Raw genomic sequence first — 17,821 nt, 5'->3', positions numbered from 1 at the left:
TTCCTGACTGTCTGGTAGACAAAGCTCAGTGCTGATTATCCTGCAGAGCAGCTGGGGGGCTTGAGCTGCCAACCTTGCTGTCAGTGAGCAGTCCAACACTTACCAACAGAGCTCCCAGGGCGCCTTTAAGTCTAAAAAGGGAGGGTGGAATTTATTAAACTAGTTACCCCTTGATAAATGACCAAGTTAGTACTTAGCTTGGTAGGAATAAATTTTTATCCTAGTATCAGATAACTTAATGAAAAAAAAATTAAGATACAATGATTTTCTCAATTACTATTAGCATCTGACAAAAGAGCCATGGAACAATAAAATATATTTTTCAGGATTAAAATTAGAATGAATGGAAAAATCAATAGCTGAAATGCCTTGTGTAATTGTGTTAGTTTATAGGGAAAAATGAGCGAAAAATAAATCTAATATCTTGATATGTAGAGTTGTAATTATTATATTTTTGACATATATTTCACATAATATGCCATTTAATTCAGTCATATTAAAACTTGTGCAGACACCACCACAATCAATTTCAGAACTTTTTCTTCACATACTTATTGTTGTTATCTTCTCATTTCCCCTTATGCTCCACTGTCATTCCCCTAGGCAATTATCAGCCCAGTTATTGTCTGCAGAGCTGCTTATCCTGGATACAAAACACAGACAGTAAGAAAACAAGCAAACAAAAAGCAACAACAGCCAATAGCCACTGAAAATCCTATCACCAAACCAGTCCCATTTCCATTGAGTCTGTGTTGCCTCCTGCAGAGAACAAAGTAGAACTGTCCCATACATAGGTTTTCCAAGGTTGTGATCTCTGTGGAAGTAGATAGACTGCCACATCTTTCTCACTTGCAGAGACTGGTGGGTTTGGATTGTCGGTTTTTTGGTTCAATTGCAGGACTCCTTTTTGCTTGAGACTTTACTTTGGATTTGTCATCAGCAGGGACCGATTGCTGAAGGACAGTGTTTAAACGCTCAAGTGGAATGCCAGAGTAAAGGCCAGGGAAACTCAGAATGAGATGGATTGACATAGTGACCACACAGTGGTCTCTAACATGCCAGTGATCATGCTCTGTTCTTCATGAGTCACCAGTGAGTTAGAGTTGATTTACAATAGGCCTCTGGAATGCAGATAGAGCTGATGGTTGTCCATGAAATCTGGCTTCTGGTTTTGGCGATGTGCAACATTGGGATACTGCTCAACTTCCTCCCAGCTTCAGATTTCTCATCTGTAAATGATGGAGTGACACATGTGGTGGTTCCAGTGGCTAGTCATCACCAAGAGTGCCTTTTGTCCCCATTGTCTTGTGTTTGGATTCTCTCTTCCTTTCACCCCCAAGTGGTTTTCTTAGTTTGGTTTCAATAGGTTCATATTGTTACTTACTAAGAGATAGGGTTGAAATATCATAGCGATTAGGAAAAAGCTTTGATAGTAGACTTTAAGTGGTTATATCTTTACAAATCTTGATTCAGATCGGATTGTAAAACTGCCGATAATTTCTTATGCACCATGTGTTCAACATTGACCTTTCCCCCTTCAATTAGAATGACAAAGATTTCGAGTGAGGTAGGTGAAGAAGGTGACTTGAGCATTTCACTCAGTCACTCACTGCGTTTGAGTCATGGCTGTAACTCTTCATTGTCCTGCTGAGCCACTCGTGATTTTAGCACCCCAAACGTGTAATCCACTATACTACCAGGCCTCCTTTTAACATCACTCACATTGACTGACACTAGAAACTACAGAACTTTGAATGAGTGACTTTTACTTCTGTAAAAGATTCTGACCCTTGGTAAGCCTCTGTTTGGAGGTCCAGCAGACTAACTATCAGATTGGAATGAGGGAGTCAAGCAGAGAGTCTCAGCCCCACTCCAGATTTACTGGGTCAAAAATCTGCATTTTAATAAGGTGGCCAGGTGATTCCTGTATGTTAAAGTGTGAGAAACACTCTGTGTAGGAAATAACACTAAATTATGAAGACCTGGCCCAATTGTTTCTCTGTCCAGTTGTATAGTTAACTGTCTTCCATGTCTTTAAAAACATGAGAATTGGGTCACATCCTCTCTAAAGCCCCATGTGCAGTAGATGAGGTTTATTTTTAAGGATAGGTACTAGAATGCAACATCTTCATATGCTTTAAGATTTGGTATGTGTATTTTTCCTTTTTTTTGCACAGCCATGTGTATATTTTTCTTCATTGATTAAACACTTTTCAGATTTAAAAAATACCCCCCTAATAAACAACTTATCTGTAAAGTCGTTTAAGAAAATCACTATTAGTAACTTCATAATAACTTTTTCTTTTTTGCCAAGATTTCTTGGCAGGTTCATACACTGTACTCATTTATAAAGGAGTCACTTTTCACAGTTGCAGGTGCTCAGAACTGTTATTCATGTCTTGAATTTAGATAGGAAGGAACTATTTTAAATAGGATTTGAGCAATGTCAGAATTGATGGACCATCACCGCTTTTCATCACATTGGCGTATCATCATCTTGGGCAATTATCTTTGAAGTGGGCAATACTAATTAGACTTTTTTAGACTTTTTTCCCTGGCCAATATTGAATATGTTGGTTGTCTTGCTTTATTCTCACATTTAATAAATTTTAGTGCTAAGGGGACTAGGGTAGATTTGTTCTTTTAAAAACATGCCTTGTGGAGATATCATTAAGGCAAAATGAAATTCATTGATTTTTAAGAGTCGTGCTGAGTTTGATAACTATGGTTTTGTAGCCGCCACCATAGTCCTGCTAGAGGACATTTCCATCACCTCCAAAAGTTCCTCTGCGCCTCTGGCAGTCAGTTCTCTGCTTCTCTCTCCACACTCAGCACGCAGGCTGCTTTCGGGCACTGTAGCTGTCCATGCTTTAGAATCTCACATAAATTATAAGTTATATGAGAGGGTTATCTCCTTCCCCAAACAACAACAACAAACAACAACAACACGGAATTTGCCCCCAACACTATGTATTTAAATATTTTTACAAAACAACCTTATCACCTTCAAAGTAATCTCCATTACACTTAAAATACATATGTCAAATCTGCGATTCCATTCTTGGAAACTTTTCTCAAACTTATCTGTTTGGATGGCTGACAGCACCTCCCTCATTTTGTTTTTCACCTCTTCCACATAGCACCACTCATACACTTGAGTTTTTCTCACAGCGCTGTCATAAGCTGTGTTCAACATCACAACGGATTCTGCGCCATTTTTCCCAAGCAGGAGACAACATTTTACAGCAGCACGCTGTTCTCTTAAACCGGCCCTCACAAGAAACGAGGTTCTAGTGAAAGTTCTCTCATGAAAAAATTCAGTGACCAGAGAGAGCCTTCCCAGGTGAGGCCACTGGGCACACTAACTCAGGGTACACTAACTGGGTGCACTAACTCAGGGTACCCTAACTCAGGGTACACTAACTGGGTACACTAACTCAGGGTACACTAACTGGGTACACTAACTCAGGGTACACTAACTGGGTATACTAACTCAGGGTACATTAACTGGGCACACTAACTCAGGGTACACTAACTGGGTACACTAACGCAGGGAGTTGCTTGATGCTTGTATGGTATTTTGTGTGTGGTTTGTTTTCACTTATCACAGTGCTTTTTGATTTGTCAAAGTTGTGTGTGTAAGGTGCTTTTTTTTACTCTCCATTGCTAAGTAGTAATTGACCTTGGCTCTCGCTCTTGGCATTGGGCTGCTAACTGTAGGGCCAGCAATTCCAAATGGCCAGCCACTCTTGAGGGAGAGAGATGGCACTTTCTACTGTTTGTAAAGGGTTATAGTTTCAGAAACCCTGTCTTCATCGGATTGTTTGTGAGGAGCCCTGGTGACATAGTGACTAAGTGTTGGGCAGCTAACCACAAGGTCATCAGTTCAAAACGACCTAGCCACTCTGGGAGAGAAAGACAGGCTTTTCGTTCCCGCAAAGAGTCACAACATTGGAAACCCACAGGTGTAGGTTATCCTAGACTCAGCAGTGGTTCTCAGCCTTCCTCATACTGTGACCCTTGAATACAGTTCCTCATGTGGTGGTGACCCCCAACCATAAAATTATTTTTGTTGCTACTTCATAACTGTAATTTTGGTGCTGTTATGAATTGGGTGACCCCTGTGAAAGGGTCGTTTGACCCCTAAGGGGTCATGACCCACAGGTTGAGAACCACTGCCCTAGAGGGTCACTATGAGTTGGAATTGATGGCAAGAGGAATTCATTCTCTAATAAGCAAACATTTAGGAGTCTCCAGTCTGGGGGTGTTATGAATAAGGCTGCTCCAAATACACACATGCAGGTCTTTTTATTATGTTTGGATTTCTCTTAGATGCCTAACATGTCTAACTGCTGGGCTCTTTTGTAAATGTGTGTTTAAGTTTGTTATTGCCACAAAGCTTTTCATGGTGTTTATCATTTTACATTCTCACCATAAATAAATACTCCCCAGTCAGTCTTACTAGTTTTTACATTTTCAGTTTTTGGTGTGCCAGGTGTCTGATGGTGGTGTAGATTTGTGGTTTCCTAACCTACCTTGGTCCTGTGGAGGAAGGCCTCTGGTGGTCCATTGGTTGGGGTGAGCCCTGGCTGCTAATTGAAAGGCCACCTGCTGTTTCCTTGGAGAAGGATGTGCCCTCCTCGGTCCTGATTGACAGCTTGGAAACCCCTGTGGTAATCTGTCCTGCATGGGCGCCACGAGTCACAGTCCACTTGATGGCAATGAGCAGTAGCAATAGTAGTTTTCATGCTGAGAATCTGGTTAGGTTTACTGCCTATTCACAGACATTTGATGTGTCTGTTGAAATCTTTTACCATTTTAAATGAGAGTTGCTTGCATTCTTACTGACTTGGGACCATTCTTTTTATTCTTAATACTGAATTTTGATGAACGATTTTTATATCTATTCATGAGGTGTATGTAGTTTGCTTTCTTTTAATGACTGGTTTTAGTGTCCAGGTAGTAATACTGGCTTCATAAGACAAATTGGTTAATATTCTTTTCTTCTTTTCTAAAAGAGTTTGTGTAGCATTGACATCACTTCTTGAAATATTTGGGGGGAATTCGCTAGTAAACCTAGAGTTTTATTTGTAGGTTTTTAAAAATTGAATTTGGTTTTAAATGTGATTACTTTTACCTTCCCTGCTAGAGAGTGTGCGCTTCCCTTTCAATAGCCAATTTAGGGAGGGCAGTCCCTAGCTACTAGGAGACAGACAAACTGTGCTTCAGAATGTGTTGATGGTGTATGGAATGAGGGCAATCGTGGGATGGGCCCAGCGCTTAGAATCCCCTGGCTTTGTGTATTTTGGAAATTTTCTGAGTCTTCTATGAAATCTTTTTACCCCTTCCAGTCAGCTTAGTGCTGTAGACGGAGAAGAAAGGTTGAGAAGCAGTGCTTGTAGAGTAGCTGCGAGGCGTTTCCTTGTCTCCCTGGCATTGGCATGGACCTTTCTTTGTCCCTAGACCTACTTCACTGCCTGATACACGGTTCTTTGCACCACTTCCCTTGAAACATTAAAAAAAGAACTACTATAGAAAAACCAATAATAAGTATAAGAATGCAAAAATGTTCTAAAATTGTGGTGGTGATTGTACAACTCTTGAATAAGTTTAAACCACTGAGTTATGTGGTAAACTATCAGCAAAACTTAAAAAAATATTATGAAAAATTGCAAACATGCATTTGTGCAAAAGTGAAAACAACATTAAGGCACCCTTGTAGACACAACATCCAGATTAAACGATTGTCATTTATGGCCTCTTAGTTTCATGATTACCCTATAGCTGTCCTGCCAGGTTGTCTTGGAAGTAAGTAACATTTGAAAGTAAATAACACCTCTTTTATATGAACTTTTTGTGTCTAAAAACATAACCACAGAACAATAGAAAAGAACACGTAGGTATCAAATATATGACAGTTAATTTGCCTGAGCAAGGCCTATACCTTACATGTGTTTGGTATATGTATCTCTTAAGTCTCTCTTCCAGAAGGTCATCATTTTACTTCCTGTTTGTTAGTTTAGCAGAATCTTCTGATATTGATTTTGCTGATTGTGTCTCTGTGGTGCTGGTTAATATGTTTATCTTGGTCTCCTATCTCCTTCCCTGGAGTTTGTAGGTTCTCAAGCTTCCTTGGCCTACCATTCGCCTTTCCAAAGAAAACAGTTACTCAGTGTTCCTGGGCAATGGAAAACTTTTGGGCGATAGCCCATAACCCAGGATAAAGTGTAGGTTTCTGCTTTTGCAGCCTTCCCTGGGTCATTCCTGCCCTGTACCCTCTAACCTCCCCCCGGTAGTGCCCATTTTGTAGTAGTTAAATATGGAGTCCCTGGGTGGCACAAATGCGTAAGAGCTTGGGTACTAACCTAAAAGTTGGCAGTTAGAGTCTCTTCATAGCATTTCAGAAGAAAGGCCTGGCAATCTTCCGAAAGCCCACAGCTATTGAAATGCTATGAGCACAAATCTCTTCTGCCACACAAGGGGTTGCCATGGATTAGAATTGCTGGCAACTAGTTTTGTGCTTTGGAATTTGATAAATATGCTTGATCAGATTTAACTTTTAAAAAGATAAAATATATCATGTGTAGTGTTGTATGCCTCAGGAGCTGCAAAATGTCTGATGATCTTTGTGTTATTATTGATGGAGTAAGGGTGTTATAGGTGAAGGCTGACCTACCCATTATAATCTACTTCGTCACTTTTCCACCCATCGTAGTGGCCGTTGTGCATCACTGCCTTCTTAAAATCCCCATTTCTAGGGAGTGGAAACTACCTGGTTTTTGTTTATGGGAGGACCTTTGGTGTTATAAGAAGTTATGGTGGCACTGTAGAGTACGTGCTGGGACTGCAATGTTGGTGGTTCAAATCCACAAGTAGCTTCTCAGAGGCAAGTTGAGGCTGTTGGCTCCTGTGAAGATTTATGGCCTCAGAAACTATATTAGAGTTGCTGTAAGTCAGAAATAATTGACTTAATGTCAGTAGGTTTTACTTTGTTGCTTTCTTTTAGAAATTAGTTGGTTCTGTGTAATAAGTTTTAAGTCAGATTGTGTGTTCTATAGTTATTAATTGGGTTTCTTTTTTTTCCAGAAATCTTTTGAATTCCTTAATATACTTGATCTTAGAAATAAAGGAAATGAAAAACAGATTAATATTTTGCAGACATATTTAAGTATATAAACCAGATGTTTCATATAAGTATGCTATTTTTAATAATTATTTTGTATTTAATGTCAATACATCTTTTCAAAAAAAAATCTCCATGAATTAGATTGACAGAATTGGTTGAAGCTTCTTAGAATCAGGCAAAACAACATATGGAAATCATGATAGCTTCTTTTCTAATATCGAAATTAAGATTCCAAGAGGCATTGGTGCACACTCTGCTCCTGCTTCTCAGAAACCAAACAACCAGACTCGCTGCCATGAAGTCAGTACTGATTCATGGCGACCCTAAAGACCGGGTAAAGCTGCTCCTGGGGGTTTCCAAGACGCCACGATTCAAGGTTTGTGCGAGTAGAAAGTCCGTCTTTCTCCCACAGAGCTAGTGCTTTGGAACTGCTCAGTTAGCAGCCCAAAGCATGATCACCACTATACCACCAGGAGGGTCCTTTGTTGTTTTTTTTAGATCATTTTATTGGGCGCTCGTACAACGCGTATCACAATCCATACATCCATCCACTGTGTCAAGCACATTTGTACATTTGTTGCCATCATTATTCTCAAAACATTTGCTTTCTACTTTAGCCCTTGGTATCAGCTCCTCATTTTTTCTCCTCCCTCCCTGTGCCCCACCCTTTGAACCCTTCATAATTTATAAATTATTATTTTGTCATATCTTACACCATCCAACATCTCCCTTTACCCACTTCTCTGCTACTCGTCCCCCAGGGATGGGGTTATATGTAGATCTTTGAAATCTGTTTCCCCTTTCTACCCAACCTTCCCTGCACCCTCCCGGTATCGCCTCTCTCACCACTGGTCCTGAGGGCTTCACCTGTCCTGAATTCAAGCCCTCTATTTTCATTCTCCCTGATAATCATTTCTATCTATCATATAAATAATACTAGTCAAAAGAAAACAATATAAACGTAGTACAGCTAGATCCTAAACTCAATTCTTAAAAGTCAAGTCTAATCCTTATCTATTTTATCTTAATCCTTGTTTAAACTATTCCAATCCAACATATGGCCTTGGGCCTCTGATAGCATCACACCAGGGCCTTCTGTCAGCCATTTTCAGTAAGCAGCATGGTCTCAGAAATTCAAGGGGTGATTTTGTCCCCGAGCTCAAAATATACATTAATCACATTCATTCATTTTCACCATTTCAAATAGGAATAACCAAAGACAACAAGCAGACAAAATAATCAAAACCTTAATTTCCTAATTTCTGTCCATAAAACAACTCAGTAAACTGCATGGCCATATCTGACCTCTGACTAGCCAAAGAAGAACTACCATGAGTCAGAGGTCAAACAAGCATCCCGTCTCCATCTTTATGATTTGGTTCTCTAGCACCCCACTCTCAAGGTACCATAATGTGTTAGTCCAGGTAGACTAGAGAAACAAAATTCATAGACACTCATGTGTATAAGAAAGAGCTTTATATAAAGAGTTATTGTAGACTAAGAAAACATCCCAGCTTAGTCCACATCAAGTCCATAAGTCCGATATTAGCCCATGTGCCTGATACTAGTTGAGATAGTTAAGGAAGGTTTGTTGTGTTAACCTGACTGATAAACACATGCAGGATTCACTGAAGGGCAGAGAGAGAAATGGCTTGGTGATCCTTGCCTGACTAGTTCTCAGGTCTCTTGCTTTCTGATGGTCAGACCAGAGCCACCTTAGCTAGTTCCCTGCTTCAGCTGGCAAGGCTCACTTCCTGTGAGACATCTCTGAGGACAAGCCACATGGACTTACCCTGCTGCAACCTTGGGTGCTGGAGAAGCTGCATGGAGACCCCTGACAGTGTAAGGTCTCTCTCTCTCTCCAGGCTAGATTCCAATCTCGGTCCTTGGCTCCGCACGAGAAAGAATTCACACTGAAGCCTGGCTCGTGATCCAAGTGTATTTAATGAGAGTTAAAAGAAGCTTCAGGTTTTACGGGGCACCCATAGGATTCCCTTTGACCTTGCGGCCTGGCAGAGACTGCTCAGGGTCATGCAAAGATCTCTCTTCCAAGTTTCCTCCAAAACAAGAGGACCAGACAAACCAAGTCCCCCTCCCTCTTGGTTCCTGCCTTTTCAAGGATTCCCGGGGGAGGCGTGGTTGAGCGACCCCAGGTCGATCCCATTGGCTGAATTGTGTTAACCTGGCCCAGGTGGGCTGATCCAGGTTAACGTCCATCCATCCCCACCAGTGGGAAAATCCAGCTTTGTCCCATGCTGGCTCTCCTGGGCATGCGTCAATGGACATCCCAGTTCCTAGGGTAAGCTACATAACACCAGCACTGAAGTACTTACACCACCACTGGATTCACAGACTTTCTACCCACTGGCCTGTGATCCTCGTGCATTCGGCATCATTGTGTGTTTTGTGAGTTTGAGGAGGACTTTGTAGATCGGTGTCGGATATGTGGCTTAATTCCGACTGATAGGCTTGGATTGGACTGGGTTAAGATGCTTTCTGAATGTACACTTACCTTATATTTAAAATTCTCCCTTATACATATATGAATTTCTGTGGATTTATTTTTCTAGTTGATCTAGATGAACACACCAATCTATAAATTCCTCTTCAGACTCACACAACACATGCAATGACACCAAATGGAGGAAGATCAAAGGTCAGTGGGTAGAAAGTTGTGTAGATCCAGTGGTGGTACTCAGTGCTAGTGTGGGTCTCCATGTGACCCCTCCAGCTCCAGAACTCTGTGTCCATCAGCGTAGCTCCATGTGGCTTGTCAACAGGAATGTCTCACGGGGAGGGTATGTGTCCCACCCTTTAGAAGGAAGGCAAGAGTCCCCAGAATCCTCAGGAAAAGCCATGCCCACATAGAGGCATGATTGCGGATGACCAGATTGACAGGTTAGACCACCCCTTCGCTTAAGCTGACAGATTATGTAATTGCCACAATTATGATGTTACTTATTGGTCCAGTTGTGACGATTTTTACATTGAGTTGCAATCCATATTGAAGGCTGTAATCTTTTATCGTTCTTCATCAACAAGTGCTTCACATTCTCCTCTTTCAGCAAGCCAAGTTATGCAGCCACACAAATTCGTAGGAAATAAACATTTCTAATAGAGGGAACAACAGAGAACAAAGATTCTAAGGTAAAAACCAGGCTTGACCCATTCACTGACTGGTAGAAGGCCAGAATGCTTGGAGTTCTGGGGATGAACGGAGTGTTATAAGAGTAAACCATAGGAACCCCAATAAATGACTTTTTAAAAGGAAAAAAAAAGAGTAAACCAGAGGGAAAGCAGGGAACAGATCACATAATACTGGAAAAGTTTAGGTTTATCTTTTTCCCTCTAGTAGCAGTTAGAAATGAGTTGAAGGTCTTATGTAAAGGAATGTTATTTCAGGAGGGGCGACATAACAGCAATTAAGTGTTATGAATGTGTAAATGAAGGATGAGTTCAGCATTGAGGAAACAGCACTTAAGGTGAGACTTGAGGAATAGGTACGACTTGAGTTCTGTTCTATTTATTTTCCCTATTCTATCCAGGAATTTTCACTGTGATCTTTTTTAGAACAGTTGGTAGTGGGGCGCCATCTAGCTCTTCTGGTCTCAGGACTGTGGAGAGTGATATTTGTGTGGCCTATTAGTCTGTTGGACTAATTATCATTTGTTGTTGTTCTTAGGTGCTATTGAGTCAGTTCCAACCCGTAGAGACCTTATGCACCACAGAATGAAACACTGCCTGATTCTGTGCCATCTCACAATAGTTCAAGACTTGAGTCCATTGTGGAAGCCATAGTGTCAATCCATCTCCTCTTTTTCACTGCCCCTCCACTTTACCAAACTTGAAGGCCTTTCCCAGGGATGGGTCTTTAGCACATTTAAAATAACTACTGTTGATTTTGTTATATTATACAGGTAAAGGCACCTTGTGGTGCAGAAGTAAAGGTTCTAATACTCTTCACATGTTAAAATAAGGTAGCTGTTTATCTTTGAAGAGATTAAAAAGTCCATCAGTGCAGTGTTAATCACCTTTGTGAATAGTGGTGATGTGCATAACATTTTGTTGCATTGTTGTTTGACAGCCTCTCACCTGGCAGAGGAGGGACAGTCACTGCATTAAACACTGTAGACATGGAAGGGTCCCCATGATTGGGAACTGGCACTGAGCAGTCAAGTTCACGGAGGGTCTCTTAATCAGATTTTTATGTGGGAGAGAATAAGGTTCATTTGAGTAACTTGTTACCAGGGAACAAGCATTTGCAGGCCAGGAAGCCAGACCAACTACATGTCTTCTGAAGATGTGTTTTCAAAAGCACCCACTCATTGTCTTTCAGTGGATCTCACTGTTCCTAGTGACTCTGGAGAATCACTCCATAGGGTTTCTGAGTCTCTAAATCAACGGTTCTTAATCTGTGAGTCGGCGATCCCTTTGGGGGTCGAATGACCCTTTCCCAGGGGTTGCCCAGTTTATACCAGTAGCAAAATGACAGTGATGAAGTAGCAACAAGAATAATTTTATGGTTTGGCGGTGGAGTCACCACAACCCGAGGACCTGTGTGAAAGGGTGGCAGCCTGAGGAAGGTTGAGGACCACTCCTTCAGAGCAGACAGGCACATCTTTCTCCCTCAGAGCAGCTGGGAGGTGTTTGACCCCCCAACAGCACCAGGACCCATTTTTAAAAGGACAAATCCTTAAACGTTGGACATTTGCTTTTTCCTAGACATGGGACAATTTCCATTTTTCTGTAAATGTAATTCCATAAAGTAAATATAACTCCATGAATGTTATTCGGTAAATTTATCTCTGCAAAGTTACCTTATTGTATTTTATGTGGCGGTGAACAAAGGAAGGGCATACATGGTTGTTCTTGGGGACTATATAATCTCGAGGGTGGTAGTTAGGGATGTTGGTGAGAAAGAGCTGCAGGGCAAGATCAAAGGGAGTACAGTAACTCCCACATTATTGTGTTCTCTGCTCTACTTTAATTAAAACAAAAACATGAAAAATCCAAACCCACTACCAGTCAGTTGATCGTAATTCTTAGCGACCCTTTATGGTGTTTCAAGACTGTGAGATTTGTACCTTGGCAGACAATCTCATCTTCACCCCACAGAGCTGCTAGTGCAGTTAGCAGCTTTATTGAAATGAGAACTACTAGATGAGCATGATTTTATGCCCCCCACCCCCCATCCCCCATCGTGTACATACTAGCAAACTTTGTTTACCCAATAAATCAGTGCTCAAGAATCAGGTACTGGTCACATTTGGTTATTTCGACTTAATTGAAATAAAGGCAGTGTTTGAAATTGCTGTTTATCTGTGTACCTAGTGTGAAAGCTTACCAGCATTCTTGGTGTTTAGCTAGAGAGGACCTGAAAACTCCAGTTTTTTTTTTTGAAGCTCTTCTTAAATGATTGCTAATAGGGGTGAAAATGCTTTAGTTGTCCTTCAGGAAAAGTCTATAAGGCAAGAACTAAGCTAACCTGTTTCTCTCTTTTATTCTAGGTGAGAATTATGAAGATGATGACCTAGTAAATTCTGATAAGGTTATGAAGAAACCATGTCCAGTGCAGATTGTACTTGCTCATGAAGATGACCATAAATTTGAACTTGATGAAAAAGCCTTGGAGAACCTATTGCTGCAGGAACACATACGAGAGCTTAACATAGTAGTTGTTACCGTGGCGGGAGCTTTTCGTAAAGGGAAATCATTTCTACTGGACTTCATGCTTAGATATATGTATAACAAGGTGAATAGTGTCTTTTATAAGTTGAACTCAATTTAAAACAGAAAACTACCAACCCTATTTAAAACAAATTCGTAGTTTTATAGAACTGTGATTCTCTATTTGGGCCTTTGATTCTTCATTTTCGTATTTCCTTGGTATCCATAGTTCACGTTAATGAATGTGATCGACCTGTCTGTTGCGGGTATTACAGCTCTAACCCTAGGCACCCGAGTGCCCCTGTAGCTCTCTGAACTACTGTTCATCTTCTCTCACTTTGCTATTGCCTCCCAGCTTTCCCTTCCAATTCAGCTGTGCAGCGAGTGAGAATAGACTGGTAGAGTCCTTTGTAAACGTGTATCTCAGTTCCTCAAATAAGTCACTTTCTATGGTTTGCCATTACTCTGGTCTTCCATGATTGCCGAGTTTCATCTCGTTCCGCTGTACTTCACAGGCGTACTATCATTTTCCCCCATGGGTAGACTGCACTGTTAATTAAGAGTAACAGTAAGCTTTTATGGAACTCTTTCTTGGCTGATCTTTTCATAGGAGGCCTTTCTTGATTTACAAGATGATGTTATATCCTACAAATGCTCAGGCATAGGCGGTGTTAATTTAGTTGCTGAAGGAGCCTTGGTGGTGCTGTGGGATTAGAGCATCTAGCTAAGCGATGGTTTGTGGTTCAAATCCAACCACTACTCTGTGGGAGAAAGATGAGGCTATCAAATTTCTATAAAGATTGACCCCATACAGAATCACTACCCGGTGAGCTAGTGGGTTTGAATTTTAGTTGCTTATTTTTCCTATGTTGGCTGATCTATCAGGGTTTGGTTTTATGTTTAATTAAAAAATGTGGAAGTTTACACAGCAAAATTACGTTCCTGTTAACAAATTTTCTACAAATTGCACCGTGATATTTGTTACCACTTACACAATGTTTCAGCATTCTCATTTTTCCAATTTTTGTTGGTTCTGTTTGCATTGATCTAGCTTACTTTGTCTTCCTTGCGTTTGTTATTTTCCTGTTTGGGTGAATGAATGTTGAGAGCATTTCTTTGCAAAGAGTTGATTGTTAAAAGCAGCGCGTTACCACTGGTGATTTTGTTCATTCTACAAGCCAATCTGCTGTATGACTGAGGTGACTTCTAGGAATAGCTTCAGTTCAGTTTTGAAAGGGTGCTGAAGGGGATCTTCTAGTCTGCTGGTCCAGTAAGCTTTGCCTCTGTTCGGAATTTGAATTTTGTTCATTCCGTTTTCCTCCTGTTTCATTCAGGACCTTCTAGTATGACCCTGGCCAGTACAATTAGTAGTGGTAGCCAAGCACCATGTAGCCCTTCTTATCTCAGGCAGGAAGAGGCCGTGGTGTGTGTGGGCTACTAGCCCTGTGGACTCGCCTCTCCTTTCAGCCTTTGGATTCTGCTGTTCTCTTTGCTTCAGATGAGCACAGACCAATAGGTGTGTTTGAGGTGGCTACTTGCAAGCTACTGAGACCCCAACCTTTTAAGACCAAACTAGAATTTAGAACATTAATGTTATGAACTATGTTATATACCAATTAAAGGAGTCATAAAGTCCTGTGAGACTTTAACCCTAGTCCTAAGCCCTTTAACCAAGTAAACCAATCCTACAGTGTATTGGGATAGTTCTAGAAAGTCTCTTTTACTATGCCCCCTGTGCGCTGTGTAACATACATGCATATAGATGCCATAACTATCACATCTCCATCACATATAACAATAATTGGCACCTGGTTGCGTAGTGGGGTATGCATTGGGCTACAAACTTGCCAGCCCAGCGTTTTAAAAACTCCAGTGTGCCACGCAGGAGAAAGATGTGGCTTTCTCCGCCAGTAAACATCTTGGAAAACCCCTGACAGTTCTACTCTTTTCTATAGCTTTGCTGTGAGTTGGAATCAACTTAAAGAGTAGGCATTTATTATCTATTTTGGTCAATTTATTTACACTTTTCTATATGCATTTTCACATTTTGATGATACCAGCCAATTAATGGTTATTTCCTTCCTCCTTATTGACTTTTGTCATCCTCCCAGGAAAAAGCAAGTAATTTTATCACTTGAATCAGAATGTTTTACTATCAGCTGAAAGCTGGGTTGAGAGAGTGCAGGTTTTGATAGGGACAAGAAGCTATTGTACATTTTGGAGTGGAGCATGTAGGGAAGGTCGTTTGCAGAAGTATCTAATTGTTTAAACACCTGCCATGGTGCTCGCTTTTAAAATTTTTGTATAAATCTGGAGCTGATGGTGCTGTCTTGAGATAAGTAATAATGTAAACATTTCCAACAATTCCAGGAAGTGCTTCAGGGAGTTTTTTACTTCGGGATCCTTTCAGGCATGCTCAAGTGAGCCAAAGGATCAAAGACATAGATCGTATTAAATGGGTTGTTTTACATGTTTTGGCTGTTGTATAAGATAGAGTACTTTAAGATTTTCCATTTAAACTTTATTATTTCCCTGAGTTTTACAACCTAAATCTAGAAATGTAATATTAGCATTCGAATCTTTTAAGAAAACCCTCCATCTCTAAAGATGATAGAGTCTCTGTAATTTGAACTGCTGTACCTCCTTAGGTTCGCCTGTATGCATTGTGTAGCTCTGTGTTTCAGCTGTTCACTGCAAGTGCATCAGGTTCTAAGTAGGTCACAGACAGAAGAATGTTAGAAGAGGAAGCATAGAGCTCTGGTTCAGGAAACGTGTAAGTTTCACCTCAGGTGCCATTTCTTTTTCCATCTCAGATCAATTAGTGATATCTGCTGATTGGAATCTCTGATTCAGTAGAACTTCCCCTTTCTTGGGAGGGATACTTAAACCATGGAAAGGTGATGATGGCTTGATGGTCTGAGTGTATGGTCCTAGTCAATGGCTTCTGAATTGGGGAAATAATATCTGTCCTTATTAATTTTAACTCATAAAATGACCATGTAGAGGTCTTTATAAAAATCACCATATTTGCCTGTTTTTGGATAATATGCCTCTGCTTATTCTGGCTTTAGTGGTGCTTTGTGCTTTTCCTAGGAGATGAAAATAAGTAAGGAGAATGCTTTGTCTGCAAGGAACCCCTGGTGGCATTAAGTGCTCAACTGAGCACGGTGGTTTGGACTCACCCAGAAGAGGCTTGGCATCGATCTCCGAAAGGTCACAGCCTTGAAAACCCCATGGCACCTAGCCCTAGTCTGTACTCCTGGGTCACCTGCCATAAGCCAGGATAACCTCCCTGGTAGCTAACAACAGGGAGGCCTTTAAGGGGGTGCTAGCTGAAAGAATGCATGTCCTCTGTATTTACCTGAGACAATCTTTGTAGATATGCACTTCACCGAAGGAGCTAAGCGTCTGTGTAAACATTTTAATAAATCATGTAGAAATAGATGCATGTTTTCATTAGTAAAAGAAGTATACCATTGGGTAGAATGTGAACTCGTTCTGTTAGATAAAGACAGAACATCAGTAGCTGCATCCTTAAAACTTAGACTATCCTGCTATGTTAGCCAAACATCCAAATTATCGGAGATATTTTGATATATAGCTCTCACTTTCTTATAAATAAACAGCTTTTTCTATAGTTTGTTTTTAAACTTTTTTTGTAGTTCTTTTTTTTAACATTAGGGGCTCATACAACTCTTATCACAATCTATACATATACATAAATCAATTGTGTAAAGCACATCTGTACATTATTGCCCTCATCATTTTCGAAGCATTTGCTCTCCACTTAAGCCCTTTGCATCAGGTCCTCTTTTTTTCCCCTTCCCTCCCCGCTTCCCTCTCCCTCATGAGCCCTTGATAATTTATAAATTATTATTTTGTCATATCTTGGCCTATCCGGCATCTCCCTTCACCCCCTTTTCTGTTGTCTGTTCCCCAGGGAGGAGGTCACATGTAGATCCATGTAATTGGTTCCCCCTTTCCAACCCACTCACTCTCTACTCTCCTAGTATCGCCCCTCACACCCCTGGTCCTGAAAGTATCATCCACCCTGGATTCCCTGTGCCTCCAGCTCCCATATGCACCAGTGTACAACCTCTGCCCTATCCAGCCCTGCAAGGTAGAATTCGGCTCATGGTAGTGGGGGTGGGGGCAGGAAGCATTTAGGAACTGGAGGAAAGCTGTATTCTTCATTGGTGCTACATCGCACCGTGACTGACTCATCTCCTCCCCTAGACCCCTCTGTGAGGGGATCTTCAGTGGCTGACAAATGGGCTTTGGGTCTCCACTCTGCACTTCCCCCTTCATTCACTATGGTAAGATTTTTTTTTTGTTGTTGTTTTTTGATGATGCCTTATACCTGATCCCTTTGACACCTCGTGATCACACAGGCTGGTGTGCGTCTTCCATGTGGGCTTTGTTGCTTCTGGGCTAGATGGCCGCTTGTTCACCTTCAAGCCTTTAAGACCCCAGACACTATCTCTTTTGATAGCCGGGCACCATCAGCTTTGTTCGCCACATTTGCTTATGCACCCGTTTGTCCTCGGTGATCGTATCATGGAGGTGTGCAGCCAATGATAAGATTTGTTGTTCTTTGATGCCTGATTTTAAGCTTTTTATTAAGAAAATTGTTAGGGTTTTTAAAACTTTATATATGGCAGGTATGTTGAGCTGGGCTATCTAGAGAAACAAAACCTGCGACACGCATATATGTATAGGAAACACAAAAACACCAGTATGTATAAGAAAGAACTTTATATCAGGAAATACTTTGATATGAAGAAGGTACCTCAGCCCAGTCCAACTCCAGCCCATGAGTCCTCTAAAGACTCACAGAAGTGAAGGCTGAGGACATAGCAACGTGGAGTGAGAAACGGAGACGCAAGATCCAGGGGACGTGCCAGTGTGGTGCTACCTCGGGCTGCCCCTGGGGTCCAGAAAAGGGAGAAGGGCTGAAGGAGAGCAATTCTTCCTGTCTCTCTCGTAAAAAGGCCGTACCCCCAAGGAGGCGGCCTCAGGCTCCCACCT

The 17,821-nt window shown here is 41.2% G+C and overlaps 1 protein-coding gene across 3 annotated transcripts in view; it reads left to right on the top strand.

Annotated features, from left to right (window-relative positions):
• ATL2 (atlastin GTPase 2) overlaps nt 1-17,821 on the top strand; it is a 58,297-nt gene that overhangs the window by 16,685 nt on the left and 23,791 nt on the right. For 2 of the 3 annotated variants that reach the window (XM_075535201.1, XM_075535203.1), the window contains exon 2: nt 12,634-12,878. The exons of the other annotated variant lie outside the window; for it this stretch is intronic. In XM_075535201.1, coding sequence (XP_075391316.1) covers nt 12,634-12,878 — 245 coding nt within the window. The remainder of the gene's footprint in view (nt 1-12,633; nt 12,879-17,821) is intronic. 3 annotated transcript variants of the gene reach the window in all.

This window comes from Tenrec ecaudatus, chromosome 17 (genome assembly GCF_050624435.1).
Source record: "Tenrec ecaudatus isolate mTenEca1 chromosome 17, mTenEca1.hap1, whole genome shotgun sequence".
NCBI lineage: Eukaryota > Metazoa > Chordata > Mammalia > Afrosoricida > Tenrecidae > Tenrec > Tenrec ecaudatus.
The sequence above is the reverse complement of the archived record's forward strand: the minus strand, read 5'-3'. Positions and strand labels throughout refer to the sequence as shown.